Source organism: Pungitius pungitius, chromosome 21 (assembly GCF_949316345.1).
Source record: "Pungitius pungitius chromosome 21, fPunPun2.1, whole genome shotgun sequence".
NCBI classification, from domain to species: Eukaryota; Metazoa; Chordata; class Actinopteri; order Perciformes; family Gasterosteidae; genus Pungitius; species Pungitius pungitius.
This window is the reverse complement of record NC_084920.1, coordinates 11,839,305-11,856,742: the sequence shown is the minus strand read 5'-3', so window position 1 is coordinate 11,856,742 and position 17,438 is coordinate 11,839,305. Positions and strand designations below refer to the sequence as shown.

At 42.8% G+C, this 17,438-nt stretch overlaps 2 protein-coding genes across 3 annotated transcripts; one reads left to right on the top strand and one right to left on the bottom strand.

Annotated features, from left to right (window-relative positions):
- The first annotated feature begins 2,792 nt into the window (after positions 1–2,792).
- Positions 2,793–5,572, top strand: LOC119213302 (bone morphogenetic protein 2-like). The gene is made up of 5 exons (XM_037464514.2): positions 2,793–3,093; positions 3,267–3,406; positions 3,588–3,704; positions 3,868–4,057; positions 5,157–5,572. The coding sequence occupies exons 1-5, from the start codon at positions 2,793–2,795 to the stop codon at positions 5,570–5,572; spliced, it is 1,164 nt and encodes a 387-aa protein (XP_037320411.2).
- An 816-nt stretch (positions 5,573–6,388) lies between these two features.
- LOC134107899 (uncharacterized) lies at positions 6,389–14,862 on the bottom strand. 2 transcript variants are annotated; one of them, XM_062560209.1, is made up of 2 exons: positions 14,728–14,862; positions 6,389–13,296 (listed from the first exon to the last, which is right to left on the bottom strand). In XM_062560209.1, exon 2 carries the CDS (start codon positions 13,165–13,167, stop codon positions 7,060–7,062), a length of 6,108 nt encoding a protein of 2,035 aa, XP_062416193.1. In that variant the 5' UTR covers positions 13,168–13,296; positions 14,728–14,862; the 3' UTR covers positions 6,389–7,059. The 2 variants fall into 2 exon arrangements, with proteins under 2 accessions (XP_062416193.1, XP_062416194.1); XM_062560210.1 differs by having other exon boundaries at positions 14,565–14,800.
- Positions 14,863–17,438: the final 2,576 nt, after the last annotated feature.

Sequence of the window (17,438 nt, the reverse complement as noted above, 5' to 3'; positions counted from 1 at the left end):
GTACATAATGTTTATTCATTTAACTGTGGTTTTAGCCATGTGTTTGTCATACTGTATTGTGTCTGTGCATGTGTTTGTGTCACTTGTGTGGACTGTGCCTGCCTCTTGGCCAGGTCAGCCTTGTAAATGAGAATTGGTTCTCAATGGATTTTACCTGCTTAAATAACGGTCAAAGAAATGAATGTCTTATTGCAATGTTATCGTAATAGGTGCTGTGCTACTGCTTATCCAAAACTATGCAACAAGTTTGATGTTCAGAGAAGCTGAGGTGGGCCAAGCAGAAGAAATAGCATGTCCCCCTGTCACTCAAATTGACCCCTCCCTTCATTTTGCATAACTTATAACAGTTGTCATGAATGGGATTATTAGCTTGAGACCGCGATAGCTTTTTTACATGGCTGTCCGTCCTCTATTTCAGCTTTTAAGAGGATCATTTAAACATTGGGTCTGATTGACTTGTTTTTAGAGACAGCCTCAAATGGCGTTTTTAAGAACCAATTTTATAATTTCTCCTAACCAGAGGTTGCTGCTTTATCTATAGATCTAAATGGAGTACATCTGGGCATCAAACCAGCCCTGATGCAGAATTGCCTTCATTTTGAATCTCAGCTTCACACCTTTTAAAGTTCTGTGACTGCATTTAGCATCTTGCTTGTGACCCCTAAGGAACACACCCAAGGTAAAAACAATACCACCCACTCGCCATTGTGATAGCAAAAGAGTAAGATAAGAAGATGGATACCACTCAATCTGAGGAATGGTATCAGTGTTCTCATCCAAGAAAGCTTGATATCCTCCTAAACTGTTCTGTGCTTTTTCTGTACTGATAAATGTGGCCACAAACTGAGCCACAGCCACGATGCACCAGTGTCCGTCCTGAGCACCAATCCACGTCAGAGGGCTTCCCTTTAAGTCTATCTGCCATCAGCACATGGTCTGTGTAAACATTTGAGGACACCCCACACTCGCCAGCTGTCTCATATAGGTTCACGTGCCAGACGTCACACTCCGAACACATACAGACGTGTAAAGAGGAGCACGGTCGCATGCGTCAGGAACACATGCTGTGCACCTCTCCAACAAAGTAATGGCTTCCTCAGCGTCTCCTTCCTTACTTAAGGAGGAACACGCCCTCAAAAGGGCCTCCACATGCTTTTCCCCCTCACATATAACATTGAGTTAGTCATTAGAATGAATAGAATGGCTTTCACTTTGATGATTAGTTTCAAAGCTTGACTTTTAACAATACATTACAAAGACAGAAATACAGTTTTTAGAAAATCCAATCATTTGATCCTGGTATCTTGTTGTTTAGGGTGTTTATAGCTATAATCTATCCTGTGTCTTATCTGACAGTGCGGCTGCTTGGTGATACGAGGAAAAATCAGACAAGAGCCAATTCACTATGGGACCTTAAACCTGAGTAATGGCCCCTAAATGAGGGGATCATCATTCCTGGGTAATCACCTGAATTTGATCAACAATGGGGAAGGGGGGTGGGAGGTTGGTGGTGGGGACATTGATCAGCTTGACGATCTTGTGAATTTGATCCCTTTTGTTTCGACCTGATTGATTGGAGATCATCTCGGACCATCATCTCATCTTAACCAGAAGGAACATTTCACGCTGATTTCGTTGTCAACTCCATCACTGTCCAAATAGTAACAGGAAGGGGGGAGTTAGGCGGAGGGTGGGGGGCACGGACACGTTGACCGGACGCGTTGTGGGGAAATGTGCGCATTAACGGGCAGCTTTTGAAAACTCGCTTCATTTGCGTCACTGCTCTTCTGTTCGTTTGCTCTCTTGCAACTGGCCTCATACTGATAACAGGCCATTGGGCCGGGAAACACATGATGGGGAACACTGGGGACAACGCATCATAATGGGGTAACTTTATTTGGTTGGCCCGCCAATTGGTCCCTACTGTAATAGGAAAATTAAAAAAAAAAGAAGAAATGCACTTTCATCCAGAATATTTAAAGTTAAATTAATTATTTAAACGTACAACTTGCAGCATATTTGCAGTTAACATTCCCTTTTGTTTTTGTTAAATATGTGTATCCATTCAATAATGCCTACGTTGAGTGTTGATTCTTTTGGATGAAGTCAAACGGGTAAGTTCGACGACTTGTGGTTTCCATGGCGACTCGTAACAGGGCTAATTAAAAGTTTTATTCAACAGCCTGCATTTACTTGACCCATGTGTTATATCGGATGTAAAATACACTAAAAACAATGCTTCCTTATCCATAAAATTACTGATTTTAATATTTTTGGTGTGAGCCTCTGGGCCTTTTCTTTGTCAGTTGGTGACTCTGCAAGTGATCAGCTGGATGTCATTGTGTGTGGGCTGACCTGTGCACTTAAAATTTTGTGTTGTCTCTAACTGACATAAAGGTCATCCTTTTGCATTATATAATACAGTGGATAAAAAAAGTCTTTGTTTTATTTTGTTGATATAGATATTCCTGGCAAAGTCAAAAGCCTTAATGCATTAAACACATGCATGTGGTTCTTTAATGGATTTAAATGCTAAAACGAGTCGGTGCAGACACTAACACAAAGGGCAAAAAAAGCCCTTTGACATATTGTAACCTTGCTTTACAAATCTTCTATTTATTAATGTATTATCTTTTACGGCCGACTCGCAGGTCATTTTCACCTTGCCTTTGTGTTGCCTTTCTACCATCATCAATCACTCTCCAATCATCCATACAGTCATCAAAGGCAGCGGGGCGGCCCTTATCACCCCCCGTCCCACAGGTGTAGAGCTCAGTCCCCTCTCGCTAAAAATGACAACAGCAGCTTTGCGCTTGTGGCTCGTCCTCGCTCTCCAGCTGAGATGCTTCGCTGTGCCGCTGGACCGCGGGGGTCCGGGGCTCCGGGACGGGTCGGATGCAACCAACGAGGCGAGCGACGAGGTGGACGCGCTGTTGCACCTGAAGGGCTTACCCCGCGCCGCGGCGGCCCCTCACAAGAAGGCGCCGCAGTTCATGTTGGATCTCTTTAACGCGGTGGCAGTCCACGACGGGACCCCGAGGAGCCAGAAGGACATTCTGGAAGGAAACATAGTGCGGAGTTTCGAGGATAAAGGTGAGTCGTGTTTTGTGATCGTTGGTTTTGGAAATGTTTTGGATAAGAGGGAGCCGTTGTTTACACCACGGAATTATGTTTCGCCATTACGCACGGTTACGCGCAGGTAATATCCCCGTTGAGCAGCTCACGGGACATTTTTCATTTCTTGTTTCATGTCCGTCTCCCTGCAGGTCACGCCGGAGAGAGGTTTCACTTCTTCAATCTCTCATCGTTTGGTAGAGAGGAGAGAATGATCAAAGCAGAATTCCGTTGGTTTCGAAAGAAACAGAAGTTTTTCCTCGGAAAGTCGTATGGGCCACATTTCTACAAGGTAAAATACCTTTTGGATGACATTTCCTGATATACGACATTTGTACAGTATTTTTGAAGAATGCTCTACAACTCTGACCAGATAAGAACAATCATCACACCGTTTTAGTGTTTCTTATTTGAGGTTGTTACCTTTTATGCACGCATTTTAGTGAACTAACAGCTTGGTGTTGTGGCTACAGGTGGATCTGTATGAGGTGCTGGACAGCCGAGTGAAGCCATGGAGAGGAAACCTCATCACCTCACGATTGGTGCCCCTATACTCACAAGGATGGGAAGTCTTCAATGTCACTCAAACGGTAATACACTTTGTCGTTTAATTCCTTTCTTCTGGTCATTACTTTGACTTCTTGCATTCAAGTGTTTAGATTTATTCCATTGCGGTGAAGTACCTCCTTTTGAGACATTTCTGCTGTGTTACCGATCAGCGTTTGAACTGGTGAATCTTGTTCTGACCGTCAGGTGTCAAAGTGGATCCGCAACAGCCAGGAGAATAATGGCATCCTGGTGGTGACCTCACTCTCCTCTGGGAACTGGATACAGTCACTGGTGTCCTCCTCCAAGCAGAATAGAGAGCTGACAGACACAAATGCCTACCTGGTCATCTTCTCGGACGATGAGAGGACAGAAGCATCAAACCAGTCACACCTGGGTAAGGGGAAACTTTCTTGGGCATTTTACTTTCAACATAGTATTGTTGGACCCGCAAAAACAATATCTATTCAAAAATGATCGAAGGCAGCGCTATGAAATGAAGGCTTGTTTCCATAACAGTAAAAAGAAAGCAAGCATTTGTGGAATAACTCGCAAAATTCTCAAGGTCATAAGCATCGTAATGTTATCTTCATGTTAATGTTTATTTGATGATTTCAGGACATCCTCAGATCTCGGACTCAAGTGTCAGGCTCAAACGAAAGGGCGTCATGTCTCAGACCAAAAGTCCTCAGACTCAGGTTAAAGGGCTTCAGTCTCAGAAAAACCTCCGTCATTCTTAAAACAAAACTCTGTCAAACCAAACAGCGTCGAACTAAACGGCGTCGAACCAAACGGCGGCATTCTTCCTCCGTCATTCTCAAACCAAACAACGTCATTCTTCCTCCGTGTTGCTCAAGCTAACGTTAGCAGTTTTATCGCTAGCTCACACACTGACATTGGAACATAAATAACAACGTCGTAATGACAAGTAGACAGTTGTACTTGCTAACTTAAAATTGTATTTAAGAGTTCTAAATCCAGTCCAAAATGCATTATGACTTGCAAACTCACCATATTAGAAGGATGCCCACACAGTAGAACGTTTTTTTTTTGTAGGCTGTAGACTACGTCATCATATGTCGCAAATGGCCTACAAAAAAAAAAAAACTCTACTGAGTTGGCATCCTTCTAATATGGTGAGTTTGCAAGTAATATATTCATCATTTTAGATTAGTCAGATGGTTTTTTTGAGATTGAAGCCCTTTCACCAGAGTCTGAGAACTTTTGGTCTGAGACCCGACGCCCTTTCGTTTGAGTCTGACACTTGAGTCTGAGATCAGAGGATGTCCTAAAATGAACACCGTACCACCCTCTCATCCCGTCCCCATGCCTGTCCCATATGCCACCAAATAAATCAGCAGCTCCATTAGCTCCACACATTACAGTGTGTCATAAACCATCCATGACATGTTTATACGCTGAATATACGCTGAATAGGAGGACTTAAAGTAAAGTGCTATCCAGTGACATATGTTGACACCTTCCTCTTTCTACAGGACAAGCCCAACCGGCACCAGCAGCATCCGAGCTTCACGAGCACCGCAGCCGGAGACGGCGTGCCTCTCCCGGCTTCCTGCCCCACGGCCGCTCCCAGTCCTGCCGGCGGGTTCCACTCTTCGTGGACTTTGAGGAGATCGGCTGGTCCGGCTGGATCATCTCTCCGCGGGGATACAACGCCTACCACTGCAAAGGCTCCTGCCCCTTCCCACTGGGGGGGAATCTCAGAGCGACCAACCACGCCACAGTGCGCTCCATCATACACGCGCTCAAGCTCTCTAGCGACGAAGTGGGAGCCCCCTGCTGTGTTCCCGACAGACTCCAGTCCATTAGTTTGTTATATTTTGACGATGAGGAGAATGTGGTTTTGAAGCAGTATGACGACATGGTGGCACTAAGCTGCGGCTGCCATTGACTGGCTTTGCATCTCCTGCACTCTTTAACACTTGGACTATGAGGGAGGGGGAGATGGTGGTTCGCTGGAGGTGATTCAAACAACGTATTTTCCTGCATATGTTTATTATTGTACAATTTTTAGAAATAAAACAACTATCCTTAAGCTTGTAATAAGTCAACAATAAACCCGTAGAACACTATTGGAAATGTTGAAAATGTTTGAAATAATTTGTTCTCAGTAATGGATTACTAATGCAGTAGTTGATCATCTATGATTGAGGATGTCACTTGAGTTTAAATATCTAATATATACTAAAGATATTTGGAGGTGTATTGATCTGTCACTTAACAAATCCACAAAAGAGAGCTTATAGTTACACAAAAATGTTTTTATGCAGAATAGGGCCTCAAAATAAGATTTAGAGACATCCTCTTCGCACCCTACCCATCTCCACCACAATAATCTACCCCGTAAGAAGTTGTATGCTTACTCAACAAAGACTGTTGTTACTCATGTAGTTCTCCAGATCAGTAAATTAAAGTATTACACTTGTTATTCACTCCTGTGATTCTAGTGAGGTTCTAGCAGAGGGAGTGATGAGGGGCAATTATATCTCCAGTTTAAACCTTTCTAAAATTCTCCTTGTACAACAAAATCAAGTTGTTTTAGTTAATACTGCTGTCTTAAAAATGGTAATGATGTCACGTTTGTTTCTATTTCGATAATAATTGCCTCACCAATCACAATACTTCAAATTATTCTGATAAAAATACATCATTTATTTAACAAAGAATCACCCTTTAGTGAAACAAAAGGTACCAGGAGAGTCTGTAACAACAGTTGAATTTTATTGGAATGGATAACAGACACAATACAGCCCTGCTTTAGTCTAGTTGACAAAAATGCCAATGCAAAAACCTAGCAAAACCAATTCTCCTTTACGTTCTCTGCATTTAAAAAAAGGAAACACATTCAAGGACTCTTCAAACACTAATGGTAACCTAAGTGACTGCAAACCGCCGGGGAGGGGGGGAAGAAATCTCAAGGAAACCAACTTTGCAGGTATTAATACAAAAAACACAATACCTGTTAAAGGAGACAAAAATACCCTCTTGAGTTGTATACAACAAGCTCTCAGCATTTACAACACATTTCACATTTACATTCAGGCTTATCTTATGTTTACACTTAAATACATTATGTACATGGATTGTCCATGTCCTTTGTCTTTCCCAAAAATTGCACATTATCTTACACATATCCAACAGAAAATCAGCATTTGCAAAAACGGTCATTAATTCACAAAATAATGATCCTCTATCAGTAAGCATCAGTAGCTTCTTTAAGCCAGTGCAGCTTTTGTGTAAGTGAATGCAACTAAAGTAATACAAAGATCAGATGCTTAAAATCCCACCTGAAATGCTTCAACACCGTTCAAAATTACATGGTATTTGCAACACAGCCTGCACTTAGGATAGATACGTCCTTTCAGCCATCATGGTGTATCAGCTCGGACAGTCCATCTCCTCAGTGCCTAGAAACTCCCCTAACATGTGGTCTTGTTGGCCATAGACGTGCTCTAGATAAGGATGTCCCTCACAGTGCACTTTCCTCAAATTTGGCTCCATGTGAGCTACTTGTATGGCACCTTTCTGAGCCATGGGAGACAGGGGCACCGGGACAAAGCTGTGGTAAACAACCAGAGGTTGGGTCAAAACCTCTAAGGGTGACACCTGAGGAAGAGCCCCATCTTGTGGCTGAACTGGCAGCTGCACATAGCTTCCTGTTTCAGGATCGAAGAAGGTTTTTGTCTTGACTTGTAAAGGCATGTCTACAAAGAAGTACTGACCGGAGTCTGGATCCTGCAGGAGTTTACGTTGGGTCAAGGGAAAGGACTGCGCAACAATGGCGTGCTCAAAGCTAGACTGGCGAGAAAGCTGGCTGGTGTGGCTTATTTGGCTTGACTGGCGGGAGAGTGTTGAAGGCGATGGGTTAGGATACGCATCTATACTGTGACTCCTTCTTAACATGTTGTCCCTGCTTGTCTTGTCTCTGGCTCGTCCTCTCTGCTGAAGCTCGTCTATGATGGACTTTTCAATGCGCTGGGTCCTTGGATCCAGGTTCTCATTTAGAGACGTATCGTCGCTGAGCTTGCGCCCCACTCTGTCTCCTAAGTACCGGTCGATGCTCTGTGACCGCTGGAAGGGCCGGTCAGATGACGGTACATCGCTGAGTTGAGCTTTGTACACAGGTACCTTGCTGATGAGCCTGTCACTACTGTAGGGTCTATGATCTCGCTTGTCTCGTCTGCTGCTGCGCCCTTGCCTCTCTGTTCCAACACTGGGTATTGCTTCATTGTTTTGGTTATTGCTCTCCACAGAACCATGGCACTGTTGTCGAGGCCTATAGCGCCCGTCTGTTCGATCATGATGGTAGCTTTCATTGTTGTTGTTGCTTCTTTCAGAGGGTATTTTCTCCCTCTGGTCGTCGCTGTTTTTGCCTTGTTGACTTTCACTGTGACAATGACCATCTTCAGATTTTTCTCTGTGATTTCTCACACTGCTCTTGTGATTTTTACTGCTGCTGTTTCTGTGCTCAGGTTTGTCACTCTTGGGTTTCTCGACTCTGTGCTTGCTGCTACTATGGGATGATTTTTGGAAGGACTTCTGGGCTTCCTCCTTCTTTATCCTTCTGTTTGCCAACTTAACAGCTTTGAGAACAGCCTTTTCCGATTTGGGTAAGACCACTGGTGGTTTAGGCGGGCCTGTTTGGCTTTCATTACCACTGCAGGTGGACCTGGACCGTTCGCTGGGAACCTTCAACACCTCAGTATGTGTTCCCATCTCTACCGTAGTGTCAGCTGTGCTGCCTGTTAAGCTCTCCACTCCTTCAGATGCTGGACTCAGCACAGATGATCTGTCTTCCTCCTGTGGGACAGCAAGGAACTCTCCAGCTTGTGGTTTCTTTGGGTTTTCACTTTGCAGATGTGAAGGCGACTGCAGCAGTGGAGATGAAATGTTCGAAGGACTTTCTTTGGGTAAGAATATTTCATCTGGGATTGCTGGGCTGCCTCTGGTGGCGGGTTCATGAGCAACAGGAAGCTGTGCATTGTCTTTTACTTCATGCACCTCCTCTCCCCATTCTGAAATACTACCTCTTGGTGTCCACGGTTGTATAGTTTTCAACCTCAAGTTGTTACTGAGAGTGTTATCTTTGACTTTGAACAAGGCAGGGATCCCCAAAGTTGGTGAGAAAATATTGGAGCGCAACATCGGTGTATGATTTTCTTCATCCTGCACTAATGTTTGATCTCTGCTAGCATTGTCTTTGCTGTCCATGTGTGGTACCTTAGTCTCTTTTTGAGGGGATTTTATCAGATGCTTTACAACCTCTGGCTCGCTTTCATGGTCACTCAAAGAATAATATTCCATTTCCATTCCGTCGATAACCTGTTTTGTGTTTCGCGAAATATTCTGCGTCTCTTCATCAACCTCCTCCAAATCTCCAATCAAGTTCTCCAGAGAGTGGTAAACATTTGACTCCGTCTCTGTATTTCTGTGCAGTGCACTCTCCACAGAGAAGTAGGAAGATTTTGAAGACAAGCTGGCTTGATCAGGTGGGCTCTGAGTGACGCTGATACCATTAACCATGAGTAAGGGTGATGTTATATGTCTAGGGTTTACCTCTTCCCTTGCATGCATTTCCTCAATCGCTCTATTCAATTTGTCTGGTTCTTCTGCCCCTAAAAGATTTGTTACCGGAGTTTTGTTTAAATTATCTGGTTTTAAAGGACCCTTCTGTTTGACCTTTGGTGTTTCTTGTGCCCAGGAAATGCTGCTCGTAGCTTTTGTGGGGCTCATATCTGCATGCAAGTTATTTGCCTTGTTTTCATTTCCTCTAATCTCTGGTGATATACTCAATTTATTGTCAGATTGTGGGACTTTTGAATGTAACACAGACTCCCATTTAACTGGATCAGTTAACATGGTGGATTTTGAATTGGCCTTGTTGACTACATCCCACATTTCTTTAAATTGATTTGTTTCACTTTGACAGGCCTCTCTCATAGAAAGGTCACTATTTCTAAGATTTACTGTACCCCATATCTCAGTTAAGTCTACCTCAGCTTTTTCATGTTTTACATCTATGTTAAAGATATCTCCTTCTACATCATCTCTCAAACTATCTGTCTCTGTAGAAATGCTTCCATTTCTAATACTTCCTCTCCTTTTACTCCTAGGAGGAGCAAGAGGAACCTTGCCCTTCTTGTCTTCAATTCCATTCTTCAGCTTTTCTCCACTTTCTTCAGATTTCTGGCTTTCTGCATACCCGATAGTCATCTCTTCTGATTCATAGCTCGAATCACACGTTTTTTCATTGCCAGGTAACGTTAACCTACCACCTGATCTGTGAGTCTCACTCAGTCCAGGTTCACTTTGAGACAGGATCTGTCTTATGTGATTGTGGTCTCTCAGACCATTTAACCTCTCTTTGAAATCGTTCTCTTTTAGTGCGATAAATCTGGAATTTTGTTTTTCCTTAGTTTTTGTCACAGAATCCATCATGGCGTTTTTACTTTGCTCTTCCCTTGTTACACACCTTTCATCAGCATTCTCATCAAATATTGGGTCCTGTTCAGTTAATGTATTCTTTCTTCTCTGCCTGTCTGAGATGATCTCTTCAAGTGCCATTTTTGCTCTGTCATAATTGTCATTTATAAGGGCTTTGTTTACTATGACGTTGCTGTCAATTTTTGCAAAAGTCGCCTGCTTGCTCTGATCCTTCTCTTTCTGTGCAAATAGTTCTCTTTTAGATGTTGTGTTCCCTCTCATAGACAGCATACCCTTTTTAATATTTCTTAGCTCCCTTGATATCAAATCATTCTTAGCCCTAGCTTCCTCATCGATGTTAATAACGCTTAATTTGTTCTTTGCGTTGTCGACAACATGATCGCCAAGTCTTGCTCTCTGCAGCTCTTTCAGAGCATTCAGGTCATTAATTATATGCTCACTATCTTTCATTTCTCTGTGCGGCCTCGTCTCCTCACCCATCTCTATTATTGGGTTCACTTTCGGATCCCCTTCCTCAAACTCCTCCTCTTGTTCATCCGACCTTGCGTATCTCTGATATTTAATGTAGTTGTTCTGTCTGGCAGAAAACGTATGTTTGAGTTTGTCCTCTGTCTTGTCAAATTCATCTTCAATTCTTGGTAAATTTAAATTGGCTTTCTTTGAGCCCCCATTAGACAGTTTGTCACCATTTTTTGTTTGCTCTTTGTTGTGAGAGAGCAGCATATCAGATTTTGCAAAATTTCTCTTCGGAACTGGTGGGGGAACTTTCTTGAAATTACCCCTTTTGCTATCCATTTCTGCTTTTTTTCTACTCTGGGATAAAATATTGTTGTTTTCTGGTGTTGAACTCTTGCACACTTCTCTTTCCCTTACTTCCTCTGGGTCTGAAATTGGCTTATTCGCGCTATTTGACTGAGCTTTATATATAGCTTTATTTTTGGCTGCGTTAATTGCTTCCCTGGCGGCTTTGATCACATACATTGTACTCATAGGTTGGCAACTAGCATCTTTTCCCTTCAAGTCTTTTTCTGTATGGTCTCTTGCAGATCGTTTTGATTTTTCTGGTTTATTTAGTGCTTCGTTTTCATGTGCATCATCAGGTGGAATTACGGGCAAACAGTCCTCTTTGACATTCAAAGAAATTGGAAACCCGGTATTTGTGGGCAGAGCTTTTTGAGAGAGGTCTTGGTTTAGCGTGCGTGGCGAACGTGTATTTGCCTCGGTTGGTTGGTCTAAGCGTTTAGGAGCAGCAGCGCTCAGAGGGACTAATACATGTCTTATATCACTGTCAACAGGGCTTGCTTTCTTGTACAAATTCAGAGATGGGTAGTTTTGCTTTCGAGCCCTTGGACTCATTTTTGAATGTCTTACAGGGGATATGAGACTTTCCTCATCAAGACTACCTGCAGCCTTGTTAGTTTGCAGTAGATTTGATAACAAATAATCATCTGAAAGAGGTCTATCACTATCATGTTTAGTTTGACCACCAGTTGGGGTGTTATTCAATTCTAATACCGGACTGCACACTCTCTGTCTGTCTGTAAAAACGGCAGGAGTGCTTAAGCCAGATGCATAGCCTTCGGAGCCAGCTTGTGAATATTTCAGAGGATCTGATTGGGGAAACTGGGTACCACTGTCGAGCACCTCTAAAGTTTTGAATTTAGGAGGGCTGTAACGGCTTTTCACCCTTTTCCTGTTGTCTTTGAGGTTGAAGAGGATGCTGGAGGCGAGGGATTTGTAGCTGTCCCGCTTGACTCCAGGCTCAGGGGTGAGTTTGGCTTCAGAGTGTGGTCTTAGCGGGAGTTCAAGGCAGGAGGGCGAGAGCACAGTTAGGAGAATTTCCGATGTTTCCGTTGACTGTCTGGAGGGAATGATCGGAGTCATCAGCTGGCAGATGCTGAACGGAGTTGAAGCCAAAGAGCTTACTTCCTCAACTGTCGTCACCTCCACAGATCTAGGCTCCTTTCTGACCAACCAAAGACTCTCATGTACCGTTTGTGAACTGTTTTCCTGAGCTGGTATCCCAGGTTGATTGACTGGAATCACACTTTTTGCCCTGGACCTGTTGCGCCTCCAGGGGGCAGCACTCCCATCCCCTCTTTCTGATGAGCACCTCTTCTCAGCCAGAGTAGCTGAGGGCTTTGGCAAGACCTTAGGCGGAGGAGGGGGAGGGATTGGTTTAGGAGCAGTAGGTGGAGGGGGCTCAACTGTTGCTTTCTGGCAAGACTGCGCCTCCTCTTTATGCGGATTCTCTGTTCTGTGTCCTTCCGTAAGCTCCTTGTAAAAAGGCAAGTCATACCATTTAGGAATACTATCTGTGGGAAGAATAGAAGAGTCGTCTCGATCAAAGGGGAACCGGTTAACGTCTCCCCATGTTTGGAAAGGACTAAACTCACTGTGGAGGAAAAAGTTTTTAATGATAAGTTTTGTTAGTTTGATTGTGGATTTCCCATGTTTCCCAGAGACAATGGCGGCATCTTTGCCTGTTTTGTTAAAGGAACCATCACCAGATTGGTGTCGTTGATGTTTCTCGTAATATCCGCCTGTGACATTGGAGTGATAATCCGAGGAAAATTCCGATAGCTCTCTTTGGATGCTGCGAAGTGCAGACTTATCCCATGATTCCCCGTTAGAGTCTGTCATACCGCCATTTGCGATCAACATCCCCTCGCTGCTTTCCTCTGTAGCACTTAATGCCTTGAGGAAAGACGACATGTTTTTCTGTTCCTGTTGTTTCCACGGCTGGGCATAGTTTTTGTCAGTTTTGTCTTGCCGTTGCGTTTTAGATTCCTTGTGATGAGTCTTTTTAAGCGGCTGCCCTACCAAAGGTTTGTGGCAGCTGAAAGGTGAGTATCCATACAACAACTCGTCATTGTATACAGCTTCATCCCCAACGCAGAGACTTCGGAAGGCTCTGTCGGTAAGAGTGCTGACCTCTCGGTCAGTCTCGTCCATGAACAAGTCGGTGAAGGCGTTGGGGAAGCGATGGTGGAGCATGCCTCCCACGCGATGGCTCATGTGTCGCTTTTCCACGCAGCTCATGATGTCAACAAACTTCTTTCAGTCTCGTGCATCACCTGTCTTGCCTCTTTTACAGCTGCTGAATTTCTGTAGAACCCTTTTTATCCGGCTCAGCACGACATAAGGAATTTGTTGGGACGTGGGAACTTCCTAAAGGGAAACAGGGAAGTTAGTGTCCGTGTTTTATAACCATGGTAACTCATTCATTCATTGCATGCAGTTATCATTCCAAACTATGTACAGGTCAAAAGTTCTTGAAAATGTTGTTTGATGATTACTTAAAAGCGTTTTCAATTCGGTAGTTGCACTGATGACCTTAACATACACTGTGTATGCCAGCTTTGGCAATGCTGTAATATTGCAGGCAGCATACAAACACTCCAAACCATGCGCTTGACTATTTTTAGCACTGTATGGTGCCTTAAGCTGTAAGCACTCAGCATACCTGCTGTGGATGAACATAATTACACACATAAAACATTTGCATTATTGTAGTGTGCAAAGGGACCAATGGGTCATTGGTCACTTTCAAATGCATTAATATATACATATATAGTATGTCTAGAAAATGCATCTGCAAAGCTCCGGAATAACATCCACTGCTGTAGGTTTACATGACAAATCGGAGGAAATCAGTCCCAGAGCCCCTGGCAGCAGCTGCTCTACTGTAGCTCACTTTAGCTATCTGGGTGAGGTCTTAGAATAGCCCATTGATATGTCTTGAACTGGGAGCAGAGCCACCGCCATATAACTCAACTCTTCAACTATCTACATAACCATGACTCTCCATATAAGCAGAATAAGTTGAGACAAATATAAACACAGTCATTCAAAGAGAGTTTTGTTTTGGATTGTATCTCTACATTAAAAGTGTATAATGTAAAAGCAATCTCAGTTGTTGAGAATAGTTCATGTTTACTGTTAACACAAAATGCAATAACAATTGCAAAATCCATAAGACAAATTATTTGTACTTCAATTGTTTTATTGTTTATTTTAGATCCTAACGAACCAGGTAAAATGACTAGAGCCTATTTACTGTATCTTTAGTCTGACTTAGAGAATGTTTTGGCTTTCCACGAGACTTTAGCTGCCAACAGTCTACCAGCTCTCATGACTACCACGGTACTTTCCCAGCATCTGCTTGTGTATTTATACTCATATAGCCCAGTTAACAATACTGTATGTAAGTGCAACCATTTGAAATTAAGTTTTAATATTTTCCTCAAAGATGTGTGTATATTTGTTTAAAACAACATAATGATGTGTATAGGTAATTGTCTTATAGAAATACAATGCAGGGTCCTGTTGGTCTTTTTGGACTTATGTGTTTAGAAGAAATTGAAAACTTCTTATATCTGTCCACTGGGATATTTGTCATGTCTTTTTACAACAACATAATCACACTGCTCCCTCACCTTGATGATGTGTCTTTCATGCTGAGTCTGACCGTCCAATGTTAACAGTAATATCAAAGAAAAATCATTCGTAAGAAATCCAATACAAAATCTGCTGCAACCAGTCGTCATCCATAGCAAACAAACTATTTTTCTTGAAGTTGGAGAAACAAATACAACTCACCCAAGTGTCTCAAGCCCTTAGCTCCATATTCAAACACTGGTATGGCCGACGTTCTAAGAGCAAACTCAAAGGATACCAAAATAGACGCACCAGTCGGTGTGGCCAAACTGAGCAGCAACACAGGGAGCAGCTAGCTAACTCACATCGGAATAACCAGAGGGTGTCGAGTGGCAGGGCATGGAAGGCCGGCTGGATGAAATCAACACTGGTCATTGGTTATTTTTGTAACCAACCAATGAGAACCCCAGGCTCCTTTCTTCACTGTTCAGACACGTTGGGAAAGATGACAGGCCCTTTAGGTCAATGAAGATGAGGCATCAATATTTTGAGTCTGTGTTGGGACTATACACACAGGCTAGATGTAGTTATAGGCTAACATTTAGTCTGTGACTTTGTGTCTTCTGCCACCCAGGGAGACAAACTGATATAGCCCCTTGCATCACAGACATCAAGCCGATAGTCCCTAAGGTGGAGATTGGTTGCTGGATGTGGGTGTTTGTCTCCTGACCTTAGCGGGGCTCTGGTAATTCTTGTTGTTTACAAGGCCCTGTCGACAACATGAAAGTGTAGGACTGGGTAGTCTAGTTTCAGGACCAATGCAGCTGTTGTTGCTGTGAGACTAAGCTACAATGTAGGGGGGAAGATATGTTGATTCATAAGCCATCGTGAGTCAGAGAAAGTCAACGGATGAGGTCAGATGTGAAGCATTAGCTTGTATATAATAAATACTATTTGACTGTATGGCAACTTGCAGTATATACCATTAGAGGACACTATGTACTGGCTGTACATAGCATCACCATGACCTGTTCAATAGAGTATTAGCCACAAAATTAGATTTGACAGCATGAAATCACAATCTGTGTTTGCTCCAACAACAACTCCATGGCCCCGGCATCCACAGTGTGTGGCTGTGCTCCATCAAGGTGCCATATTTAGGCTATTTCTGTCATGTTGTATTTCAGAAGGTAATAGCCTGCCTCTCACACTTGGTAACCTCACACAAGTATTTGACTTTCTCTAGGTAATATCTCATACAATCTTCTTCAAAAATGGACCTCATGTTTGGCAATTATTTTCATGTTATTTGGATTATTGAATGTTGAAGTACCCAAATTGGGTTTAAAAGGTCACTTAAAACTGTTTTCCCCTGAAATTTGACAGATTTATACATTCAAACAAGTCACATTAATTTTTCCTTCTGAAATAGCATGTTTGAATTTAATAATGTCTGGTATTGACTTTCAGCAAAAGGAAAAAGTACCTGCATTATTTTGGGGGGACAGACTTTTGTTTTTGCTGAGCAGTGTGGGAATATCATGTTATGAGCCCCCTGCTCCGGCCTATTTATCACCTCTCTCTTTTTGCTCCCAACCCTCTCACAGCAAATCCTGCCAGCTGGCCCAGCCAAAACAGCACACTCATGCTATAATACTCTATTACTAATTGAAGCAAAATTCGGACCAATAAACCTTTTACGGATTAGTGATTGTAAATCAGAATTGCGTAAACTTCTTAGTACAGACATTTACCAAATGTTTTATCTTTTAGGGTGATGCTGTATAACTATATTTTGAAGCATACAAATTACCAAGCATACAGATAGACAACAGAGGAATGTGCTATACTATTATTGATCTGGTCTTTTAATTAGGGCAAGCATTACAACAGTGTTGCACTGCATTAAAAAAAATTGGAGCATTTTATATTCTCATTCATAAGCCATGACCACTTCTTCAGTTGGAGGTGATTCATACAACAGACACCCAAGAATGGTCCAGGGTGAGGATTCAGTCTTTGCTTGGCTCATTAACGACTGACACACACATGTCTTCTGGTTGACTGTGAAACCACATGGAGCCATCATTAGGCCTGGCTCTTGCTCCTTCAGGCCCACTAGGGCTGGGACACACAGGCAGACGGGATGATCCTCCAAGGCTAGACGGAGATTTATACATTTTAACTTACCTCTTGTAATGTAGAATATAGCTTTGTGTTATGTTTTTAACTTTCACATGTATTTACTGTGTCCCATGTTTTGGTTTTATAGAGACAACTATGTAATGTAATGTGACTTCATCACACAGCAAGTTGCATTTTGCTTTGTGCCTTGATACCCCCGAGGTTTGATATTGCAGCCCTATCAAAGGTGAGCATGTGCATGCTGGAAATCCAGCAACATCATCATCATCGCATGAAGAAGTGAAGATGTAAACATGACAAAAAAACACCTGCCTGGCACACTATGAAAAGGATCCAGACTCATTTCGGCTGAGAACTTGACCCATTGCATCTCACTAGGATCTTGGAAACATATGGCCCACAATCCAAACGACATCGGTTACCTACTTCTAACAATCTATGTCAACAAGTGTCATTTCCAAGCATTTAATGCTGCTTGTGGATCCTTCGCATATAATGTTTTAGATTGTAGGGATACTTTTCACCAATCAATGTTAAAAATTGGCTAAAAGCCACCCTTATAATGTGAGGGGTTTTGCATTACAGCAGCTGAAAAAAACATCAAATAGGCGTGAAATCTTTGAAAGCCACAAGCTCAGGAAACTGCTTGTCATTATAAATGAGAGGAAAAAAACCCTCGTAGCTCTTCAAAAGCCCGTGAGCTGAGCTGAAACGCCACAAGAGATGAGAGCACTTAAGACGTGTGGGTGTCTGTCAGCGGCCCTCAGGGCTCTCCTCATCGCTGGTAA